Source organism: Ipomoea triloba, chromosome 5 (assembly GCF_003576645.1).
Source record: "Ipomoea triloba cultivar NCNSP0323 chromosome 5, ASM357664v1".
NCBI classification, from domain to species: Eukaryota; Viridiplantae; Streptophyta; class Magnoliopsida; order Solanales; family Convolvulaceae; genus Ipomoea; species Ipomoea triloba.
Window position 1 is genome coordinate 4,127,065 of NC_044920.1, and position 24,333 is coordinate 4,151,397.

Here is a 24,333-nt window from a genome sequence, read left to right on the forward strand (position 1 = left end):
TAGTGGATCAAATAAGAAATCTCACTTAAAACTTATTTTCAGTAGTGGGATGTAGACTCGATTCTTAATTACCACGAATATTGAGGGTTTGAGCATGTTAGTTAATAACTTTTTATATTTATCTTCAACCATTTTTCATTTCTTTTTCAAATTAAAAATAGTTAATATCATAATGGTAAATTAAACTTGATTTTGGGGGTATATAGTTTGTAACAATATAATTTATCACACTTCTCATGGTGCAAGAAAATTGCCACCTCTTTTGCAAACCTAATTCCTTCATAACATGCATGCATTAAGAATATATGTTCAACAATGGCATGCTTCTCCCCTCTCTTCCAAATCTTCCCACTCAAACTATGCAGTGCATGCCATGAGGTTCAACATTTCATTATTTAGTAAATTAAAGTGAGTATATTAAATATATTCAATGAAGTAATTAATACATTTAAAATGTAAAAGGAATCATCGTAATGCAATTGGTTCATAGATAATTATTTAATTAAAAAATATGTAATTACTTTAAATTAATAGGTAATTGTATTTGTATATTGATTTTTAAATTTTAATTAATTTTGTATTTCATAAATTTTAATTTTACATTGTTCAAATTGTTACGTAATACAAGTTGTTTTATTTTAATTTTGTTGTGAAATTGGATGTATCATCGCATGAACAAATGGATCATTTACACCTCGAAAATGCAATATAATAAAAGAGAGACAGAATATAGAGAAAATAGTTAATCTTTATTAATTATCCTTCAATTCTAATATATACCACGTATACAGAGTTCTAGTATAACTACAAAAGGATGAAGAGGTACTATCATAGTATAATACCTGGCCTTTAGTAATGTCCATGTATATATTTATTTACAATAAATTTTACTTTTTTTTTTCTTTTTCTTTTTTTTTTTTTTTTTGCGAAATTTACATTGTTTTAATTGTTGCTTTTTTAATATTTGAAATGTGCTTATATATTGATGATAAAAGAGAATAATTTTTAAAAAATTATTATTATTATTATTATTGAAAATTGAAAATATTTTTTTAGATGACATAGAAGTAGGGATTACTTTTTAAAATGAGTTGGAAGTGTATGAAAACAGAGAAAACAGTGGCAAATTACAATTATAATGATAGTACAGTAGGGTTTTTTTTTTTTTTTTTCAAAAATAAAATTACAGACACATTGCAATGTATTACTCCATGAGAGTTCGTATATCAATTTTCTACTTAGACTTGGGGGTGTTTGGTTTAAGTCATACAACATAACTAAGCTAATGTGAGTTTTGAAATGTCGCATTCTCTTGTTTGGTTCATGTTATTTTACTTTTCCAAAGAAATACATCATTTCTCAAGTAATGCAATATACCCTCCACGTTGGATTTTTAAGGGGAATGTGATGATCCCTCACCGTTCTTATATTTTCTAAGATTCCCATGCACATTTACCACTTTTTTCCCTTTTAATTCTAATTATTATGAAAAATATATTTTATGTTTGCTTATTATATGTGATACAGCAAAATACGGAACAGGATACTTGTATTTATATTGGGTCGGGTACAAGGAAGAATACCCTAAGCGAGACCGAGCTACGTGACAGTGGGTCAGAGGTTCCCGGTCTCTTTAGCTACTGTATTAGAAGAAATAGCCAAAAGTCCTCCCTACTGCATTAAATGCGCCTTTTATAGTGGCTCCAGTAAGATTTCCGGTCTGGCGGCATGTAGGACGCGTGGCGGTCATGCACCGGTCACTCTGTCGGTCCAACATGGCAGCGGATAGGTGCGCGGGTGCGAGGTCTCTGGTTCGAACCTCCGCAAAGGCCCTTACTACAGCCCGGAGCGCAAGGATGCCCGGCCTGGTCAGATCGGGAGGAGGATTAGGAGGGTCTGGTTAACCCCTAACTGGGCACACAGCCCAGGAGGTCGGGATACGTAGACCGAGATTTTACCCCTATCAATATGTATCATATTTAATTATCTTTTGATTATTTATTTTATGTTACTTCTTATTATGTCATGTTAGCTTATAAATTAAAGTAATTTTGCTCATCAAGTTCAAGCTTTTTTAGTAAATTATTTTTAAATTATGTACTTTTATATATATATANCGAACCTCCGCAAAGGCCCTTACTACAGCCCGGAGCGCAAGGATGCCCGGCCTGGTCAGATCGGGAGGAGGATTAGGAGGGTCTGGTTAACCCCTAACTGGGCACACAGCCCAGGAGGTCGGGATACGTAGACCGAGATTTTACCCCTATCAATATGTATCATATTTAATTATCTTTTGATTATTTATTTTATGTTACTTCTTATTATGTCATGTTAGCTTATAAATTAAAGTAATTTTGCTCATCAAGTTCAAGCTTTTTTAGTAAATTATTTTTAAATTATGTACTTTTATATATATATATATATATATATATATATATATATATATATATATATATATATATATATATATATATATTATCGTTGCCTTATTTAGTTATTTTAATTTTGAAGTTTATTGAAATGCATGAAGAATATGTTAAGTGTATTAAAGTAAAAAAAAAAAAAAAAAATTCATTATAACATACATAAAAAAATAACCTTTAAACCAAACATGGTTATATGATGAGAACAATAATTTCTTGAGAGAATAAATAATTGGAGCAGATAAGTTTAATTGAGGAATGTAAAGTGATTAACTGTCTATAAGTATTTATTAGGAGTAGAGGTGTGTTGGGTATTATTTTAATCTATTGATACTAAATGAGAACAAGAGTTACTAGAGAGAATTGTATTATTAATAGTGTTACACACTTACACACTTACAATAATATTCAGAGATGAAATAAGAATCCTACAGGTGCTGATAAAAACCAGAGTCCTAATATATATTACATACCCCTAATATTTCGTGAACCAAACCCCATGAGAGTTACATCAATTTTTGCTAAAAGTACTAGCAGAATATTCCGTTTAATACTCATGTTGTGTAAGGAATCCTAGCTTCTTTCTATAAAGACAACTGAGTTGAAAATACCCAACAAATTAAAGCACCGCAATGAGTGACAGTTTGAAGAGCGATTACGAGGTGCGCGAAGAGATTGGGCGCGGCAAGTTCGGCACGGTGTACCGCTGCTACTCGCCGGCGACATCCCAATCCTTCGCCTGCAAAACCATCCAGAAGAGCCTCCTCGTGGACCCCACGGACCGCGAGTGCTTAGAAAAAGAGCCCAAGATTCTCCACCTCTTAACCGGCGCCGCCAACATCCTCCGCCTGTTCGAGATATACGAGGACGAGGATCACCTCCACATGATCACCGAGCTCTGCGACGGCGGCGACCTCTACGAGATTTTGTCGCGGGGCCCGCTGTCGGAGCCCGCCGCCGCCGCCGTTCTCCGGCCGCTGATCTCCGCGATCGGCTGCTGCCACCGCGCCGGCGTCGCGCACCGGGACGTGAAGCCCGACAACGTGCTGTTCGACGCGCAGGGGAACCTTAAACTCGCGGATTTCGGGTCGGCGGAGTGGCTCGGCGGCGGCGGCCGGATGTCGGAGGTGGTCGGGACGCCGTATTACGCGGCGCCGGAGGTGTTGATGCGCCGGGAGTACAATGAGAAGGTGGACGTTTGGAGCGCGGGGGTGATTTTCTACATAATGCTCGCCGGAGTCCCGCCTTTCCGCGGGGATACTACGGCGGAGACGTTCGAGGCGGTTCTCAGGGCGAACTTGAGATTTCCCGCTAAGATTTTCCGGTCAGTTTCGCCGGAAGCTAAGGATCTGCTGAGGAAGATGATCTGCAGAGATGTTTCTAGACGCTTCTCCGCAGACCAAGTACTGAGTAAGTTATTTTAATAATTAAAATTTCATTAAAAACTTTTAAAACAAAAAATAATGTCATTTTCTTTCCTTAATATTTAATGCATCTATAATGTGATAGGGCCAATTGTATTAAAAAAATATTTAATACATCTATAATATACATAACACTAGCTATATATATTACCAGTTAACGAAGTTCTGTCAAAGACAAATTTAAGGAAATTAAAATAGTTTTTTCTTTACCCTAAAAAAAAATAGTTTTTTTTTTTCATTGGCATCAAATGTTACACGATCTAGCTTAATTCCTGTCAATTTGGTCAGACAGTTCAACTGAATGAGAGCTGTCTATTGACTTTCTTGGTTTGAGCGGATCAACTAGTGATAATCTAGGTTAATTTATCGCATTGTCATCCTTCAAATTGTTTATATATGAGCAATTTAGATTTATTTATCACTTTAATTATAGTCATTTGTTAGTTAGGAGCTTAATTTTTCAAGACAATTAGAATGGTATGGTAGTGTTAATTGTTATATTGTTATTATACTTTGACAAAAGTCTTATTAATAAGCTTGCCATTTAAAAAATTTAATTTATCCAAATTTTGTTATGATATTTTATTTTCAAGAATATTAATTATTTGCAAATTTAATAAATGCAGGGCATCCATGGGTTATGAGTGAAGGAGAGACTAGAAGCATAGCTGATTTTACTTAAACCCCATCCACCCTACCCCCATTCAACCTGATTGTTGTTGTAATTTTGCTTTCATTGGGACATGAGAGCCCGAGGGAGCATTGTGTATGTACAAACAATAATTAAAAAGATTGTTTTTGTTTAAAAAAAGCCATTATCTGTTGTGCATTGAGAATTGTATGCAATATGCCATATTTGCATTTTATAGTGATATGGCGAGGTGGGCTTCGTTAACTCTTCTTGTTTTTAAGTTATTAATTAATCAGACAGTTTTGAAAGATTTGTTTTTTAGGAGGGAAACCCACCGCCACAACTCAAGAGTATGCACATGATAAATTTTGTCTTGTGACTAGCAATTTGGGTTGTTCCTATATAGCTGATCAAGCTCAAACCAAGAATGTTGAGATTCAAACTCGTGACCTTATCTTTTGATTAAAAGTTTACATCCTTAGCCATCTTTGTAACATAATTTTTCCATTTAGAAAAATGCATTAAATGGTTCAAGTTATATATGAGGGCCTTAATGGCCATTAAGTGGTGACATTAAGATTTATAACGGAAATATAGGTTTTCGTTACAAAACCTATATTAATGATGCATAAGACTAGAGTTAATTCCATTTTTGGTCATAGAGTTATAAGTGACAATCCACTATTAGTCCATTTTTATCAAAACATCCACTTTTAGTCCTAGTATTATTATGGCATGACCATTTTTGGTCATCTATCAATAAAATAGTTTAAATTTCGTTAAATACAATGGCATATTGATCTTCAGTTATGGGTTGTTTCAAAAAAATAAACATAAAAAATATAGTGGGTCAACCTACTTTGTATAAAAAAGATCTAAATGTCCTTGTATTTAACGAAATTTTAACGATTTTGTTTATGGAGGACCAACACTGGTCATGTCACAATAATACTAGGACTAAAAGTGGATGTTTTGATAAAAAATGACTAAAAGTGGAATGTCATCTATAAATCTAGGACCAAAAATGGAATTAACTCATAAGACTATATAAGGTAGTTAGGTAGGTCCCCACTACTCAGGTTAGGGTCTTTTTGAACAATACATACACCATCTATATCTAATGTGCATTGAGAATTGTATGCCATATTTGCATTTTATATTGATATGGCGAGGTTGGCTTAGTTAACTCTTCTCGTTTTTAAGTTATTAATCAAAAACTTCTGAAAGAATTTTCTTTTCTGGAGACTGAGAGAAATCCACAGTCACTATCAAAGAGTATGTACTATGTAAATCCCGTTTTATGACTCTGACAAAGGATCACAGGGAAATAAGTCAGTCTAGTTGCTTATAGCTGAGTAGTTGACCCGCTCAAACAAAAAAAATTGAGATTCCAAGTGGTGACCCTATGTTACAAATTTGTATTTTTACCCGGAATTACCCATCCTAGAATAGTTTTCTTCCTACATAAAGTATGGAGCATGTGGTTTTGGGTGATTTGGATTTGGAGAAAAATAGGTACGGCAGTCGGTAGTTTGAGTGTTTGATCTGTATGAATGTACGTAACGGCGATACAGAGCCGTACGTGTTTTGTTTGGGTGTCTCTCTCATTCCGTCGGCGTGGAAATGCGGAATCCACTAACGACGTTAATTAGCACCGCAAACACTTTCGAGCTGAGTCTTGCGTATTCATTTTGGATCCTTCTTCCTCTTCTTCACGTCCCCTTTCAATTCCTTTCCAAATTCTCTTTTACTTTACCCAACAAACAAACAACAAATTAAATCATCTTTCCTAACCTCACTATTCCTTCTTTTAGATATACTAACATTATGCAACAATATGTCCAACCTATCAATATTATTCAATTTACATGAAATTTCACAGTTACTACTTAAAAATGTGTTTTGGATTAAACCCGTATTGTGATCCTAGTCATAAAAGAATGTAATAAGGTAAATTAATTTATATTGTTTATAGTTGATCGATTCAAATCGAGAAAGTTAAAAGCAACTCCTATAGAAAATCAACTTATATATTTTATGAGTATATACATTGACGGGACGAAAGAAAAAATTATAGAGAAAAAAAATTGTCATTCTTAAGACTAATGACTAGCAGTTATGTTCACTTAAGAAAATAGGAGTACTAGTAGTCATGTTTTGCTATGAGCTTCGACGTTCAATGCTTCTAGCTAGTATTATATTCTAGAAGGATGTACTAATGAAGAGGCTATAAAAGTCAATTGGTATGACATGAATCGGGTTGAACTTTGCATTATGTTGTGAATTCTGATAAAGAAATTATATGTGCTTATAATTAATATATTATGTGTTTTTAGATAATTATGTTGTGAATTCTGATAAAGAAATTATATGTGCTTATAATTAATATATTATGTGTTTTCAGATAATTAGGTAAGAGAAAAGATTATAATTGGATAAAAAGTTGAAATGGAAACATATGGGAGGATAATTGCAAATTATATTGTGGACCATGGTCATGGCTGATACTGCACGGGTGCAGTTGTGTTGAAAAGATACTGCAATTGTGTTGAAAGGAAATTGCAATTGCGCCGAACAGAGACCGTTCATCCGTTCAATACAATTATAGTATCTTTTCAACATAACTGCAGTATCTGTTCAACACAACTGCAGTCCCAATCGGATGACACGGCCCGGCCTCTGTTCCGCGTAACTGCAGTTCCCTTTCAACACAACTACAGTATCCATTCAACATAACTGCAGTATCAGTTCAACACAACTGCAGTATCAGCCATGATCCATGGTTCACAATGCATTGTGGACCATGGTCCACCGTATATTGATCGGAGGATAATGGGCTTTGGTTAATTTCCGCTAAGACACTATTGTGAACGTGATTACCCGAACTCAAACTTGTTAGGATGTGTATATATTAGTTTGTATTCATATTATCAGCATATATACATTCAGTATACATACCAAAAGGATAAATTGTTTACAGATGTACAAAACATAAGTAGTTGATTTCTAAACGTACAACTGATTGTTTCATTGATACACCCTCTTCATCACCATCAAAGGCATATTTTGTTAATGCAAAGTGTAGCAAATCAAAGTGATCAAAAATTCCAAATAAATTCAAGTGAATATACCCTCTTCATCACCATCAAATTAAAGGCTTAACTAAGAATAAGATAAGGAGTCTTGAGTTTTTTTTGAGCTTCTCTCATTCTCTCCACAGATTGTGATGGTGTCATTTGTTTCACCTTTAGGTGTTGTTGGTATTGGCGCATGCGTTTCTGTTGTTTGAGTTTGCAAGGGCGCTTTCCATGAAATTTATGGGAAAACAAGCGGAAGGCCTCTTTTGGAGTCAACTAGTAAAGACAAAAAATAAAGAGTATGGTTAGTTATTGGATAGGATAGGAGGTAATTACAAAATAGTAATATAATGCAGGTAGAAATATGAAAAGAAGGATACTTACAATTCGCCCATACTCATCAGTCCTCTCTATGTGTATTTCCTTGCCAAGGAGCTTGCTTTTCTTGTTTGGAGCACCCCATTGAATTGTTTCCTTAAGTGCTCCTCGTTGTTTCAGAAGCCTGAGAGCTGTACATAACCCCTTTCCAACAGGGGCTTCATGTATTGCGTCCTCCTCAGTTACCAATGATTTTGGAAACTCCTCATCATCATCATCGTCATCAAATACCTCTTGCTCAGCCTTTGTATATGCAGCCTTACTTCGCATCTCGCCGTCGCCCATCGGTGAGACTCGCTGAGAGAGATGCCGTGACCGTGAGAGGGTTAGATCGCGCCTATCTCTCGCCCATAATATGTGTGTATATATACATGCAAAATTTCTGGAAATATATACAAATATACCTACTCCTTTGGGGACTAGGATTAAGCAGATGGAGAAATGAGGTGTTTATATATGATGGACCACGGATTTGGGCTGGGTCTAGTTCAATTCGGTCAGACCTGGACCTAATTAAAAAAATGATGTTTGGGCCTATTTTAGTGCTGGGTTCAATTTTTATGTTCATAATTTTTTATTATTATTATTTTTTTTTTGCAAACACCATTGCATTTTAATTATTGTAATTGCAAGAGTATGCTTGGTATGTCCGTATATTTTTTGTTTAGAGCTAATATATTTATATTTACCCAAATAATAATAATAATCTACTATATCTACTATACTAATAAGAGCCAAAGAGAGTTAGGTCTAAAATGGGTAGAAAAAATGGCGGTCAAATTATTTAATCAAATGGATGGTTCAGATGAATTATTTAATCAAATAGATGGTTAAGATAATTCAGATTAATATTATTAATAGAAATTACCTAATTTAACCTTACTTTTATGATTATCCGTTAAGTTTTCCGTTAAATATTCTTTTCTCCGTTAATATTCTGTTAACTTTTAACTTACCCATTAATTTCTATAAGAAAGGTCTAAGGTTCGAACCTCATCTCAATCAAATTTGACATAATTAAGTTTCTCACTCTATTTTACTCTTATTAAATTAAATAAATTAGTAGCTACAACAAAAAATGATACATATGTATTTCTTTAATTTAGAATTATGTGTCTACAATATCTTTATTTGAAAAAATTATTCATTATCAAAAAATTAAATTAAATAAGAGAAATAATTTCATTAGTTATATTGTCTTTATTTTCTCTTATGCAAAGATTCTTTACATTCAAATTTATCAATTGATATTCATTACATTGTCCATTATCTTATTTTTACAATATCTTGTAATTAAATATCAAAGTTATAGTACAAAATAATGTTATATATTTATTTACCAAGTATTTTATTAATACTATGAAAAAAAATTAATAATTTGAAGCTAATTATATTAACTACTTGGGGATTGGTTGACAAAGAGAGTACTCAAATAACCCAACAAATTGAAGCGGAATCACTCTATTTTACTCTTATTGAATTAAATAAATTAGTAGTTACACCAAAAAATGATACATATGTATTTCTTTAATACCATGAAAAAAAATAAAAAAGAATAGTTTGAAACCAATCATATTAAATACTTGGGTGATTTGTTGACAATGAAAGTACTCAAATAACCCCTTACCCAGCAAATTGAAGCGAGAAACTACCTTTTAATATCTTTGGAATACATAATATTTTAAATTTTCAAATTTTTATTAATTAATTTAATTTCTTTATCCACAATAACTCATTCAACAATAATGGTTGAACCAAATGAACCCCAAGCAGAACACCAAGAAAAGTCCATAGCTCCTATATCATAATCTCATTGCATGACAATGTCATCTATGCTACCAACAATAACCGAATTGCAAATAACACACTACCAACAAAAAGGAAGAGAACAAATAGTAAAGATGAAGATAATGACAATGTTACTCAAAAGAGAATTAAGAACACTTAGAAAAATTCAAATTAAAAGTAGTATTTAGTTAGACTATCATTTTTAGACCAAATATTTAGACTATCGATTTTACAAGGTTGCAAACATTTATTTTAATAATAATTATAATGAATTTTCTATATTATCTTGGATTCATATATTCTTTGAGTTAGATATTTAAATAAAAAAATTCGACATTTAATTACCCATGTATAAACTTCTCCTATATAATCTTGCATTGATATACTTTCAAATATTTATTTAAATATAAACATTGGCCATTAACTCATTCGCGCAATGCACGTATAAAACTAGTATACTAATAAGAGCCAAAGAAAGTTAGGGCTATAATGGGTAGAAAAAATGACGGTCAAATTATTAAGGCTAAAGTTTCATTTAGCACCCTGAACTATATCCAATTATTCATGCTGCACCCTAACTTTCATATCGTATAAATCGAGCCACAAAAAAAAAAAAATCACCTAGAACTTTTAGCAGGTTTTCCTGTCTTTCTGCTGACATGGCGCATGTTTCCAACTGATGTGACATTTCTTTTAACCTTATGTTGTCCAGGTAAGCATTTACATATTAAAAATAAAAATTAAAAAAAAAACAACAAAAAACAAAAACAAAAACCGAAGACCAAAGTAGCATTTCTATAACATTCAAAATATGCTGATGCATTGAAAATATGCTGAGACTACAACATTGTTGGAATCAATCTTTCAAATTCAAAAAAAAAAAAAAAGAATGAAATTTGAAAAATAGCCACCGTTGCAACATTCATTAATCTCTTGTATGTAAAATATTTATTGTGCATTCTTTAAATATATTAGAACTAATATAAATTTACAATTCATTTTATTTTCTACAACAAACCTGTTTGGATTAAAGAAAAAATCAGCATCGATCTTGACAATAAAAATAATTGGTATATAGGATATAACCACTGTTTAAAAAAAATTATGCACAAAGTGACAAAATATTTAACCGCATGCATTGTGATGAAAAGGCATCAATGGGTACTCCAAGATTAGTATCAAATCAACATAAAATAAAATTACAAAATATTATACACACACACACAAAATCAAGTACTACATTCATTCATACTTGATATAGTAAAATACCGTATATAGAACGAATACTCCGTATTAATTATCAAAGTCTAGTACAAGGTTGAATACCCTATCAACATTATTCGATTTACATGAAATTTCACAGCCGCTACTTAAAAATGCGTTTTGGATTAAGCCCGTCGATCTTGTGATCTTAGTCAGTACGTAAATGAATGTAATGGGGTAAATCAGCTTATATTGCTTATAGTTGTTGACTGATTCAAATCAAGAAAATTAAAAGCAAACTCTTATAAAGAGTCGACTTATATATTCTATGAGTATATACATTGACGGGACGAAAAAAAAAAAAAAAGAATAGAGAAAAAAAAATGTCATTCTTAAGACTAATGACTAGTAGTTATGTTCACATAAGAAAATAGGAGTACTAGTACTAATGTTTTGATATGAGCTTCGACGTTCAATGCTTCTAGTTAGTATTATATTCTAGAACGATGTACTAATGAAGAGGCTATAAAATTCAATTCTTATGACATGAATCAAGGTTAACATTGCATTGTGAATTGTGATAAATAAATTATATGTGTTTAAAAATTAATATATTATGTGTTTGTTAATTAGGTAAGAAAAAAGATTATAACTATGGGAGGATAATGGGCTTTGGTTAATTCCCCCTAAGACACTATATATTGTGATTGTCAAAATTCGAGGAAAATAATTTAAAATTTTTAAACTTATATCAACTAATAATCGATCAACATATCAAATAGAATCTTTCTCACTAACACAAATAATAACTCAATACTCGATCAACGCATTACATAAAAAATTTCCTAACAATTCAAACAAATAATCATGTCAACTAAGATTACAAGGGAAAGTTGACTTCTCTGGTAAATTTTAAAAAACAAATGCAACATAGCCTAAAAAAGAAAGAAAATCCTCTGGACTTGCCTAAGTTGGGCCTAGGTCATTAGTCCTTAGGCTGACCTTATCCCTAAAATTTTATCCACTTTCTAAATGACATAGCATACCACATAGATTTCTTTTTCTTTTTTACATTTTTTTGCTTGCCTACGTGTTTAGCAAACTTGCAAAGCTAGCAAGTTTGCTAAACACTTAAAGGCTGCCATTTTATGGCAGCCTTTATACTATTTCGGCAGCTTTTGCTGCCTTTGGCAGCAAAAGCTGCCATAAATTAATTTTTTTTTTACTTTTTGATTTCTTTTTATAATTTTATTATTATATATATAATATAAGATGAAAGTGGGTCCCATTTTAGAAGGTGAGATAAATTTGTAGGGACGTAGAATAAATAGTAGAGAATTTGTAAATTTGATGATGTGGAAGTGGGACCCATTTTAGAAAGTGAGAGAAACTTGCTGTGTTAAGGTTAGCCTTAGGCCCTTTCTCTTTATCTCTCTCACACACAGATATGGAATTTGGTCAATATACTTTAATTCAAGCTCAAAAGTAAAATTTAAAAGTGACTAGTCTAGATCAAGGGTTCAGAATGAAAACATCTTTAAAAATATATATATGATGGCATTATGGTAATTTTATGTAAGTTAATTTTTTTGTCTTTCGGTTCATTTTTTTCCTTCCTGCAAAGCACAATGTTGTAGCCTTCAAAGCACAATATTGTGCCTTCCAGGGCACACTGATGTGTCATCCAGTGTACATTGTTGAGTCTTCTAGAGCACATTATTGTTGAGATTTCAAAGCATATTGTTGAGTCTTCTAGAGCATATTGTTGTGTCTTCTAGAGCACATTGTTGTGCCTTCAAAGTGCATATTGTTTTACTTTAGAGTGCCTATGTTGAGCTTTTCAGAGTAGAGTACATTGTTGGGCCTTCTAGAGCACATTCTTTCATGATTTGAACACAATGCAAAGACAATAGACCAGAGATGATTTACTGGAGAAGATGACATCTTGTAGATTAGAAGTGTTGTTCTTTTCTGCTTTAGAGTCGTTGATCTGGACAAATCAAATGCTCAAATTTCTCCTCACTTTCGCACTTGAGGAGGTTTTGGTGTGAAAATTGCAATATCGCATTTATTTCTTTTAGGGGAGTTTTCAATGTCTAAGATGCACTTTAGCTCAAAATCTATGTATCTATCAATGTTGTTTAAAAAAATAGTTATGAGGCAAAACATGTGAGTTGAAAGAGAGAGGAGAAAGAGGAAAAAAACTCATCACTCCTTGCAGGAGAAATTGATTTTTCATGAGTTCTTAAGGTACAAAAAATATAGGTATACAATCGACTCGCGATCCCAGCAAACGCAGGAATCGTGTGACTCTCATGCCCCATCTACTAGGAGCGTAAAAATAGTTAACGACATTTTTTATTCCTCTCCTTCTCTTCTTGTTGCCACATTAAAATTGACAAAAATTTAGATTTGAATTCAGCGGCTCAAGTTGCTCTAATTAAACTTGGTAATTAATTTCAGCCTCAACGGCTAGTTGTTGAGGCTGAAATCAGTATTTTTTTAATAATATATGCGCGGTTAAAGTAGGGGATAGGTTATCCCCCATCCAGAGCAATAAATGTCAGACCTCATATTCTCCTAAGAGAACTTTCTCTTCGGAGAATATAATTTACTCCCCTCCAATTGTTTTATCTCTTTTTCTCCCTTTATCTCCCCACTTAAACTATCTCCTCCATTGGAATTTGGAAATGTTCTAAAGAGGTATATATTACCATGTATATTAATATTAATTGATATATGCATTAGTTACCTAATAATTGCTATATGTATAAATTTGTAAATAAAATTCCAAACATATACCAGTTTCCTCAATGCATAACCTCAAATAATATTTGTGTCTTTCTCTCATCACTTAAAGAAAAATTCAAGTGTCAAACTCTCAATAACCAAGATCCATTTTGTATTGTAGATTCTTATTCAAAAATTATGTATATACATTTAACATATTTTGTACATGCACTCAACAATTTATATGCTTGTAAATAAATTTAAAGCACATAACGTGTTAACTATAAATACATAACATAGTAACTACAAATACATAATATGTTAACAATAGACACATAATATTATGTGTCTGCCGTTAATATATTATGTGTTTGCAATTACCATGCATGTTATGTGTTTGTAATTACCATATTATGTACTTTCAATTTATTTACAGACACATAAGCAGTTATAATCTTAAGGTTATTTTAGACTATGATTCACAATGCAAGGTAGATCCTTAGTCCATAGTATAATTTGCCTCTTTAGTCCATAGTATAATTTGCCTCTTTCTCCCCCTTATCCCTCCTTCAGACTTCTCATGAGAAATTGAGAATTAGGGCATGTATATATATATATATATATATATATACACACACACACAGACTTTCTACTTTTGAATAACAGAATTTTGTATAACCATAAGTTGCAGGAAAGAAGAAACATATCATCTACAGCCATAGTCCAACACTAAAACATTTTAAAAGCCAAAACAAACAAAACATGAACCTATGAATTCTGTTATCTGCATCCTTGGTTTCTGCTACCTATGCAGCCTGTCATTGGACCCCGAAAAGTCTTGTAACAGCCAGCTTCAGCCACCCTTCTGAGACCTCCAATCTCCCGTTACCACACGTTTGAGTTAAGAAAAGACTGCATGCAAGTATGGTTCAATCAGAGAGGTCCAAAGAAAGAACACAATCGTATTCGTATTCGTTTTATAGTAATCACAATGCAAATGGAAGTAAACCCGCATTTTGAAAGATGTTCAACCTGCCCTTCAGAGGACAATCACAATACGAGAACGAGAGTGTTTGTATAGTGTTGACATTATTGCAACAGTTCGGTTTAACGAACTCCCCCATGATCTGAGATTGGTTGGATTTTTCATTATGTTAGGATTAAGCACTTACCACTACGCCAAAAGCTATACCTCGTAACGAAGGCACAACTTTATTTCCTTATTTACTGCCACATTTTAGAGAGGCAATGTGCTAGACTTGGCCCTTTAGACAATACCCTAGCCACCAATTGCTGGACTTGGCCCTTCACCGGCCTCTGCCCAACACATTCAAGATTCATTAATCCACTAAGGAACAACCTAAGATGGATCGTAAAGGAATAGGCAGCAAAGAAGAAGATATTGCTAGGTAGCAAACAAATGTGTTACTCTAGCTACACGATATGATGGCGAAGTTAAAGTACCTTCATTCCGGTGGGAGGCCCAGATTTAGCCATTTTGGTGCCAAAAATGCCTCGAGGATTATCCGAAGCAGTAGCCCCAATGTTAACCTTTGACTTTCCTGTAGGATTTAGTATTTGAAACGAGCAAAGCAAAGTCGGATCAACGCTCATCATTGCACCAGCATTATCAAACTCTCCACAGTAGTTAGGCGCTGAAAATATAGTCACCAGCTGCCGCTTAGCAAAGAACTCATAGCCATCCTCGACCACCTGCACAAATCAGAAATCGTATCAAGCACAAAACCCCTACTTGAATCAGTGGATGCTAGAAAGTAGAAAACGGGGGGACAAAGTTGGGCATAGTCTACTAGCACACATTTTCCCATTTATAAAAGAGAGTGTTTAATGGTTATTATGTGAGCATTTTTTTTGGCCCACGGGCACCCATACGCCCATGAGTTACCCCGTGTTTAACAAGAACATATTCTGTTTTGCCCACGGGCTGTTAGTATTGTGACAAAACGAAGAGACTTGTGTTAGTGTTGCTCGTTAAACCTGATGGGCACGGCAAATAAGATCCATATCGTGCTTCTCGAGGAACTCAGCAACCTTGTCTGCACCAAAAGTGTACGAGACTCCTCGATCATTCATTCCCCACCCCTGAACCTCCCGACTAGGATCTGACCAAAGAAGATCACAGAGCAAGCCCGTATCGGGCACATCCATTGGTCGCTGGAGGTTTCTGATTTGGTCGAGGCTGTGAAGATCAGGAGACAGGCCTCCGTGCATGCAGAGAATCTTCCCATCAACCAGCGCTGCAACTGGCAAGCAATTAAAGCATTCGGTGAAGGTCTTCCACAGTTTGACGCTAAACCTTTTCTTACACTCATCATAGAATCCATATATACGGTTAATGGAAGCACACTCATGGTTTCCCCTCAGCAGGAAAACGTTTTCTGGGTATTTTATTTTGTATGCCAGCAGAAGGCATATCGTCTCCAGGCTTTGCTTGCCACGATCAACATAATCGCCCAAAAACAAGTAATTTGCCTCGGGTGGAAATCCGCCATATTCAAAAAGCCTCAGAAGATCAGAATATTGACCATGAATATCACCTGAGGTAAATTATACAGTACACAACAACGTCAAAAGATGCAAAGAATCTTTAATGTAACATTAAGACGGATGCCTAAAGCATATGAAACGTCAGAAACTACAACTTGCCACCAAAGTATAAAACAGTCATTACCAAAGTCGTGTCTACAACCACTCTTTTTGAATTCTTAGAATAAGAATCTTAACAGCATATAATAATAAACATTTAACAAGAAATCCTATCCACTAGAGTATGAAGTTATTATGCAACTTTGTCTTAACCTAAGTTTCCTAGCAAAGTTATTTTCTTTCCTTACATAAGTTTAGATAAAATATAAGTTCTTTCTAAATGTATAGAAGTTTTCTACTTGGCAAATAAATGAAAGGTCGATCCTTTGAGGCTTTGACACGAAAGTTAAAAGTTTGAAGACAAGACAACTAAACAAGGAATTAGAAATATTCATGTACTATGATCCTTAGAAGTGGAAATCTCAACGGGAAAGCAAGAAAATTAAAATCGGAGGGAGTTCAAATACAGAAAATCACATTCTTATACGAGATTGGAAATGGACTCTATACTGTTGCCACAAGAATCAGAGGCCTCAAAAGAGATATGCTCATTTTTCAATTTCACTCAACAAAGGAAGAAGTATAACTTGAAATTTTCGACAACATATCAACAATATTAACTCACAAATTAAAAACAACTTTGACACAACCAGCCCAGACTGAGTGGATTTAACTTTCTAGAAACCTTAACTTAACCTCTGATTCTAGGACTAATCAAATTACACAGAAAAGGAGCAACATTGACAAGTTGAGGTACCAAAAACAGTAAATGCTACTATATAGTGTGATGACCCCTCAGTTACCATTCCATTCCAAATAGATGGTCACAGGATTGAACTACCGTGGGGGCATTGATTCTTTGCCATGAGAAAGTATAGAACAGATACTACCAAGAATCACGAGTGTTTAAAACAAAAAACAGTAAATGCAAATACATCATAGCTGAACTTAGACAAATTAGCTAGCATATATACATATTGTGAAACATTATATTATATGTATGGCTGCATACTCAAAACAACCAGCAATGGCCCAGCCTTGTACCAAACATATCCACACACCACAGCAATTTATGTCCATAAAAACCTTGAACAACAGCAGCTAACCATTTAGTCAAGAAATTCCAAAAACCACACATTTTATACCCAAAATGTTCATCTTTATCCACCTCAAACACACAGGAAATTCAGATTAAACAGCTGAGTCTATACCCATACAACAGAACAACTCCAAAACAACAATTACAGAACTGATTACCCAAAAACACAACTTCAAACCAAAACGGAAAGCAAAAAAAAAAACACAGAAGAACAAAACGGAAACTGCGGGCTATACATAATCAAATTAAACCCACAACCCAAAAACTAAAAAAGATGAAATTTTTTAAGAAAAAGTGAATACCACAAATCTTGATGGGTGCGGGGAGCTCAAGAAGAGTAGGCTCCTTCAAGAAAATCTTCTTAGCCACCGAACACAACTGCTTGATCTCCGACTCAGATAGCTTGGCCTGCTTCCCCGGTTTTCCCCTCAGCTCCAGAAGCCTGTTTATTATACCGTTCAGTGTCTTCTGCTCCATTTTATACACAACACAACAATTCTTTTTGGGAAATGAAACGATTCTGGAAGGAATGGAATGGAATGGAATGGGGGTGTTTTCAGTGCTGATAGGTACCTGTCAAGAACTGAGAAAATTATGAAGATTATATTGAATTTTGCCGAATTAAATGCTGTTGAATTTTGCTTTTTTTATATATAGGTTGCATGTTCGACACTTGGCCTACTTTACGGTTAAAGGTTCGGTGCTTTGACATTTTTCTGATTTTCCACTTTTTTTTTTTCTTTTTCTTACAGAAGGCAATTCCTGAAATCCCTCCCTTAAATGCCATATATTTCGAATTGACAGAATTATGAATGAAAAAATCGCAATAATTCAATAATTTATTAAGTGTTATAAATATTTTGTGGTGTATGACCATTATCTATGTTTCCTTATATTTGACTTCATGTTCGGTTATACTAAGTTATACATATATATATATGAAAGAAGTTATTAATGAAAGGGAGTAATTCTACATGTATTTTTTATTTATACGCGTATATTTTATTTCTTATGATTTGACATGCTTTGATTGTTCAATTTAATAAGAGGTCATAATGTTTATCCATTTATTTTTTCTTTCTCTAATTAAATTTGAACACAAGTGAGAGTAAAAGTTGGAGGGTAAATTTTTTGAAGTGCATGAAGTATTTTTCAATGAAATGTGGTAGTTTTCCAGGGTTCTGATCTTCCTCTTTCTCTCTCCCTTAGCTTATTCCTCTGTTTTCATCTCTATGTATTATGATTTTACAACATTAAGTGAGATTTTTTTTCACCTTAATTTTGTCTTACTTTCCTCGCTCCCTTAACAAGAATATGCTTCATTTATTTTAATCCATTTGATGATTACATTTTTGTATATTTAAACTTCATCCCAACTTAAATTCAAAAAGGGACCTCTGCATGATTGCTTTTCCCCGCTCATGGCTGAATCAGTTGCTTGTAAGGAGGTTCTATCTTGGATTCGGGATCGTGGCTCACCTCGGTAGCTCTTCACACGCATTGCACTGTTCTTCAACGCTTATTATCTTCTGAACAATCTGATATACATTCTTATGTCGCTTTTTCGTTAAACGCCTCGAAGGCTATTCTTTCATCATTTACTCATTTTTCGATTAGTGTGGTACCAAGGTCTGCAAACCAAGGTGCGCACTCGCTTGCTTCTTTAGCCTTTTCACAGGCAAATTCTTTGTTTTGGGATACTATCCCGCCAGACTTGATTTCGGCTTTAATTTAATATAGCTTGTTGGCTTGGTTTTCAAAAAAAATTCAAAAAGGGAAAAAGGGTAAAATAGACCCCCTAACCTTACACAAAAGTGTAACTAGCTCCTTAAACTTTTAAAATGTACAATTAAACACTTCAACTTATCATTTTGGTGTATCTGAACCCAATAGTCAGTTAGTGATCTGTAATAACAAGTCGTTAGGGTTCCGACGGTGCTTCCAGAGAAAAATCGGTGACTGACAAACGATTGTCAGTCACCTTCTTTGAAGAATAGGCGACCAATGGTTGCCTTCTTGGAGAAGGTGGCTAGCTAGTCGCCTTCAATCGAAAAAGGCGAGTGGACTGGCTTCAATTCTTCATCGATTGGAAGAAGGCGACCAATCTAGTCCACCGAGCATCGGTTTTTTGTGAATAATGGTGATAGTCAACGACAACCAACGGTAGTCAACATCAACGTGTTTACCGGTAACTTATTGGTTACAAGTAAATTATACTTATTTGATCGATTTTAATAAGTTGAAATGCTTAGTTGCACATTTCAAAAGTTTAAAGACCTAATTACATTTTTGAGTAAAATTGAAGGACCTACAAATTCTATTCCCAACTTTTATTCCTCTCACAAAATTTTGATATTGATATTTTTATTAGGACCCACAAAATAAAATAATTAATTGTCATATCACGGAATAAAAGCGAAGAAATAGAAATAGAGAGTAAGGCTAAGTTTGGCAAACATAGCTGAAAGTTGAAAAGCTATAAGCTCGAAGCTGAAATCTGAAGAGCTGTTAAGCTAGTTGTTATGCTTAAAAGTGTTTGGTAAAATTAGCTTTTTGATAAGCTGATAAATGTAAAAAGACTAAAAAGGACATCTTCATAAAATTTAAATAGTTTTAAATTTAAATAGGTTTGTTTACACATTAAAATATAAAAGAATGAAATCAATATATTTTAATAAAAATATAAATTAAAGAACATATATTTGAAAATATATAAAGTAAAACAAAATGTTTATAATTCATAAAATTAGTTCATACAAAAATTATTGTTCAAACATAAATGTCAAATTGAAATTACAACGAAACATATTCATCGAATTGAAAAGACCAAAAGAGTTTTAATTAGATGGAGTAAACGATGTCATTTATTTAAAATAATAAGGATAAAGATGAAAAAAAAAGTTAAAAAGCTACTAGCTTATTTTGAAAAGCTACCTAAAGTAGCGTTTCAAAATAAACTTTTATTTTAAGCTATTGGCTTATTTTGAAAACTTTACCAAACAGAGCTAATAGCTTATTAGTAGCTTAAAATAAGCTATAAGCTCCTAAATAAGCTTTGTCAAACAGAGCCTAAATGTAGTATAACTCATCTAAAAAATGCCTGGCATCTTAATTTTATCTTATGTTCCTATCTATTGTTTCATTCCCTATATATCCTCAATTATCCAATTCTCAGTTGGACCCAAGTAAGATCTAAAAAATCATCAATCATTTCTTAAACACATTTTTTATCATGATTCATGAGTATTAAAAAAAATACTTATAATTCTTTATAAGATAATATATGTTGTAAATATCAATCATATATAACATTGTTTTCTAAAATATGATGAGGCTTGACTTGAATCCATTGACGTCATCATGATGGAGAAATGGAGAATACACCCTTAGAGCTCCGTTTTAGGTTATTGTAAGGGTGTCAAAGTAAATTTCTAAAATATCCTTTCAATTCTAAATTTAGATTCTCATAATATTAAGTAGATTACGATAACATTATACCTTAAGCCATTCTCATCAAAATAGGTTCAATTGTATAATAAGATAAGTTTATTTTCATAATTATATTTCTAAATATAGTTAAAATGCAAGAGTTAGTTCAATCAAATTTATTAAATTCGAGTGTTAAGATAATTGAATTTAACTTGGCTAATTACTCGAATAGTTCAAGTTCAAATTAAGTCTTATAGTACTTGAAATCAAAAATAAATATTCATCGACTTCAAATCTAAATACATCACAAGTAAATTAACTTATTTATATTTTTACTTATAACTTTACAAGCTTCAAATGAGTATCATTACTAAATCACATCATTAAAATTAACAAATAACAACAATCTTCTTTATCAACAAAACTAAATAATATTTATACATTAAAAAAGGAAAAAGTATTTCTAAGCTAGAGATTGTCTTCTTGACCAAGATGTCATTAAAAGAGAATGTGCTAAGTCAAAAGTGTCATTATAATACAGTTTTTAGTGCATATCAAAATAACTTTTCATTATTAAATTTTGTAAAATAATAATTTTTGTTGGAAAATTCCTTCTTGATAACCTGTAGCCATCACTCTATTAATGAATACAAATATTTGTAAATATCCTAAACTTATTTGATTTTAACAAATCGTATTTTCTCTCTTAATGTAACTAGCATAATATATAATATAATTCTATTGAATTTGTTTATTGTGCCGATTGTCGTCTTCTTCATCCAAATATAACTAAATAATAAATATGGTATACCTACTTGTATCACGTACGTAGTATTGACACTAATATTAACATTACTCGATAAAATTAAATAAAATATATCTAATTCCACTTTATACAATTAGTATGGCAAAAATATAATTTTATTAAGTACGAAAAATATGGTGTTCTCACTTTAACTCTCTCATCCATTAGATGAGAACCTACGAACTATTGCATGAATGTACACAATTTAATATTACAATTTCACAATGCACACAATCTACCTCTAAAGTAGATTATTTGCATTTGTGTAGTAAATTGTGTACATTCATGCAGGTTCGCAAGTTCTCACCTAATGCATTATATATATATATATATATATATATTGGGGGGGAGGGGTGGGGGGAGAGAATCAAATGATAATATGATTCTCCTGCAAAAAGTAAACAGTGATGACTAATCTCAATTGTCTATCAGGATTCATCAATGATTGAAGATTTTAATAATAAAAAAAATAAGCGATCAATTTTATAATTATTATTGAAAACTCTTAAGAGCAGGGCTCTTTTTGTAATTATTGCAAACTCCAAAAGTTTAGTAATTGTAAGAAACTAGCCTTTGATTTCTCTGGATTGAGGATGAAGATGTGTCCACACGTTTTAGTGGGGGAGGTGTTCTTACCTGAATCCTCCCACCTACGCACTTTTTTAAATTTTATAATAATTATAAAAATGGTATATGATATTTCTACTCATAACTTTTACTTTTTTCCATAAAATTTTTATGTTGATATTTCTTTTAGAATTCACACACACACATATATATATATATATCCACTTCGATTGATCAATGGTGAAAAATATGAAACAATTTCACAAATATTATATATTTTTTAAATTTTATCTAAAAACATAATAAGTCTCAATCAATGTTATATCATTGATTTATGTCCCTCTTTTCGTATGCTAATAAATGTATACATTTTGCTTTAAATGTTGTACACTTCAATGTTATTAGACAAAATCGTCCCTATTACATTCTTGTTATACAAAACTACCCTTACACCGTTATAACACCGTTACTTTTAACTCCATCATTATTACCATGCACCTATATCTATCATATGTTTCCTATTCTTTAATTATCATTTTATTAAAATCATTATATAATTAATTTAATGGTTGATTATATTTTAATTAAATTTCTATTAATGGTAAATCATATATGTGTATAAAATACATATATTATTTGTGTATATATAATTCGAATTATAAATTTTAATTATTTGTATTTATTTATGTTTTAATATTGGGCATGAATTTTCGCGCATCGCGCGTACAAAATACTAGTAATAATTATAAAAATGGTATATGATATTTCTACTCATAACTTTTACTTTTTTCCATAAAATTTTTATGTTGATATTTTTTTTAGAACTCACAAGATTAAGATAACTAATCATCTATTGTCACGTTAAAAAAGTAAAAGTGAAGGAGTAGAAATAGCAAATAGGAATGATGTGTGATTAATTGGTGGATAAAGTGGGCCATGGAGTAGTACTTTGGATAGCGAGGGACCATGAAAGATACGTTGCATGAGAGATGCATAATTAGGATTAAGATTGGAGATGGGACCTGCCCACTCAACACTTTTTGTAGCAATCATATGAAATGGCTTAAATGTATTTTAGAAAAATCTTAAATTTTAAATTTTATTCTTACTGAAAATAAGTAGAATGCATCCAAATTGTTTTTTTTTCTTCGAATTGATCACAATTATAATATAATTACAAAATATTTAAAGTAAAAAAAATAGTTTATTAAGTAAAATATCATTTAAAACATGGTAAACTCAACTGATACATGCATCGATCGTTGAATTAAACAAATGATTGTAAAGTTAATAATATACCTGTCTCTCACCAATTTCTTTTTACAATGTAATTTTACAGGTTCAAAAAGAGTAGTCCATTGTTTATGTGGCCGTACAATATAATGTAACTAAAAAGGTAGACTATTTCCTTTAATAAGGCATATGTTGGAAAAAAAAAAATTGTTATTTCAAACGAGTTAGACCCAAGCCAAACAATAGTCCATACAATCCGATATGTGATTGTGAAATCAGTAACATATCTACCTTGCACTAACTTCAAATTCTTTTTATTGAATAAAGCTTCATTTAGAACATATTAAATCAAATTTATTTAAGCGTCATGCAATTAACTTAATTAAGTGGTTGTGGAATTAATAATTCACATGCCTTTTGCTATCTCCACCAAATTAAATTATTAACCACTCATCTTGTAGAGTTGAACTCTTCAAGGATATGCATGGATTCAAATTTATTACACTTCCATTGTATTGCATGCTCAATTTGGACATCAAATTAAAATTTCAAAATTTATGTTTCTACTCAATTGAAATCTTAGTCTAAACATTAATACTTTACCATTTAAACACCATTGACAACCTTTTTTACCATCTTAGAAAATGAATTATAATTCCTAAAAAGATAAAGATGAAAAATGCTATGACAGGCAAAGAAATTTGATAATAAGAACATTATGTGAAGGCGTTACATGCACTCAAGCGAGTAAAAAACATCCTACTTAACAAAGTCATAATGATATTTCACAAAGTTTCAAGTTCGATTAATTGTGAGACCGACTTTCACGATTTGAGCCGATCAGCTATAAGCAATTTAAATTAGCTTACATCCTTGTAGATCTTTATTGACTAGGATTAAAAGACGAGGTTCACCCAGAGTATACATTCAAGTAGCAGT

At 32.4% G+C, this 24,333-nt stretch overlaps 2 protein-coding genes across 2 annotated transcripts; one reads left to right on the forward strand and one right to left on the reverse strand.

Moving 5' to 3' along the window:
* Nucleotides 1–2,922: 2,922 nt before the first annotated feature.
* LOC116021032 (phosphoenolpyruvate carboxylase kinase 2-like) lies at nt 2,923–4,683 on the forward strand. The gene is made up of 2 exons (XM_031261629.1): nt 2,923–3,833; nt 4,474–4,683. The coding sequence occupies exons 1-2, from the start codon at nt 3,056–3,058 to the stop codon at nt 4,527–4,529; spliced, it is 834 nt and encodes a 277-aa protein (XP_031117489.1). The 5' UTR covers nt 2,923–3,055; the 3' UTR covers nt 4,530–4,683.
* Nucleotides 4,684–14,307: 9,624 nt separating this feature from the next.
* On the reverse strand, nt 14,308–18,106 carry LOC116019338 (serine/threonine-protein phosphatase PP1 isozyme 2-like). Its single transcript, XM_031259503.1, has 4 exons — nt 17,663–18,106; nt 15,653–16,212; nt 15,119–15,367; nt 14,308–14,566 (listed from the first exon to the last, which is right to left on the reverse strand). The coding sequence occupies exons 1-4, from the start codon at nt 17,835–17,837 to the stop codon at nt 14,540–14,542; spliced, it is 1,011 nt and encodes a 336-aa protein (XP_031115363.1). The 5' UTR covers nt 17,838–18,106; the 3' UTR covers nt 14,308–14,539.
* Nucleotides 18,107–24,333: the final 6,227 nt, after the last annotated feature.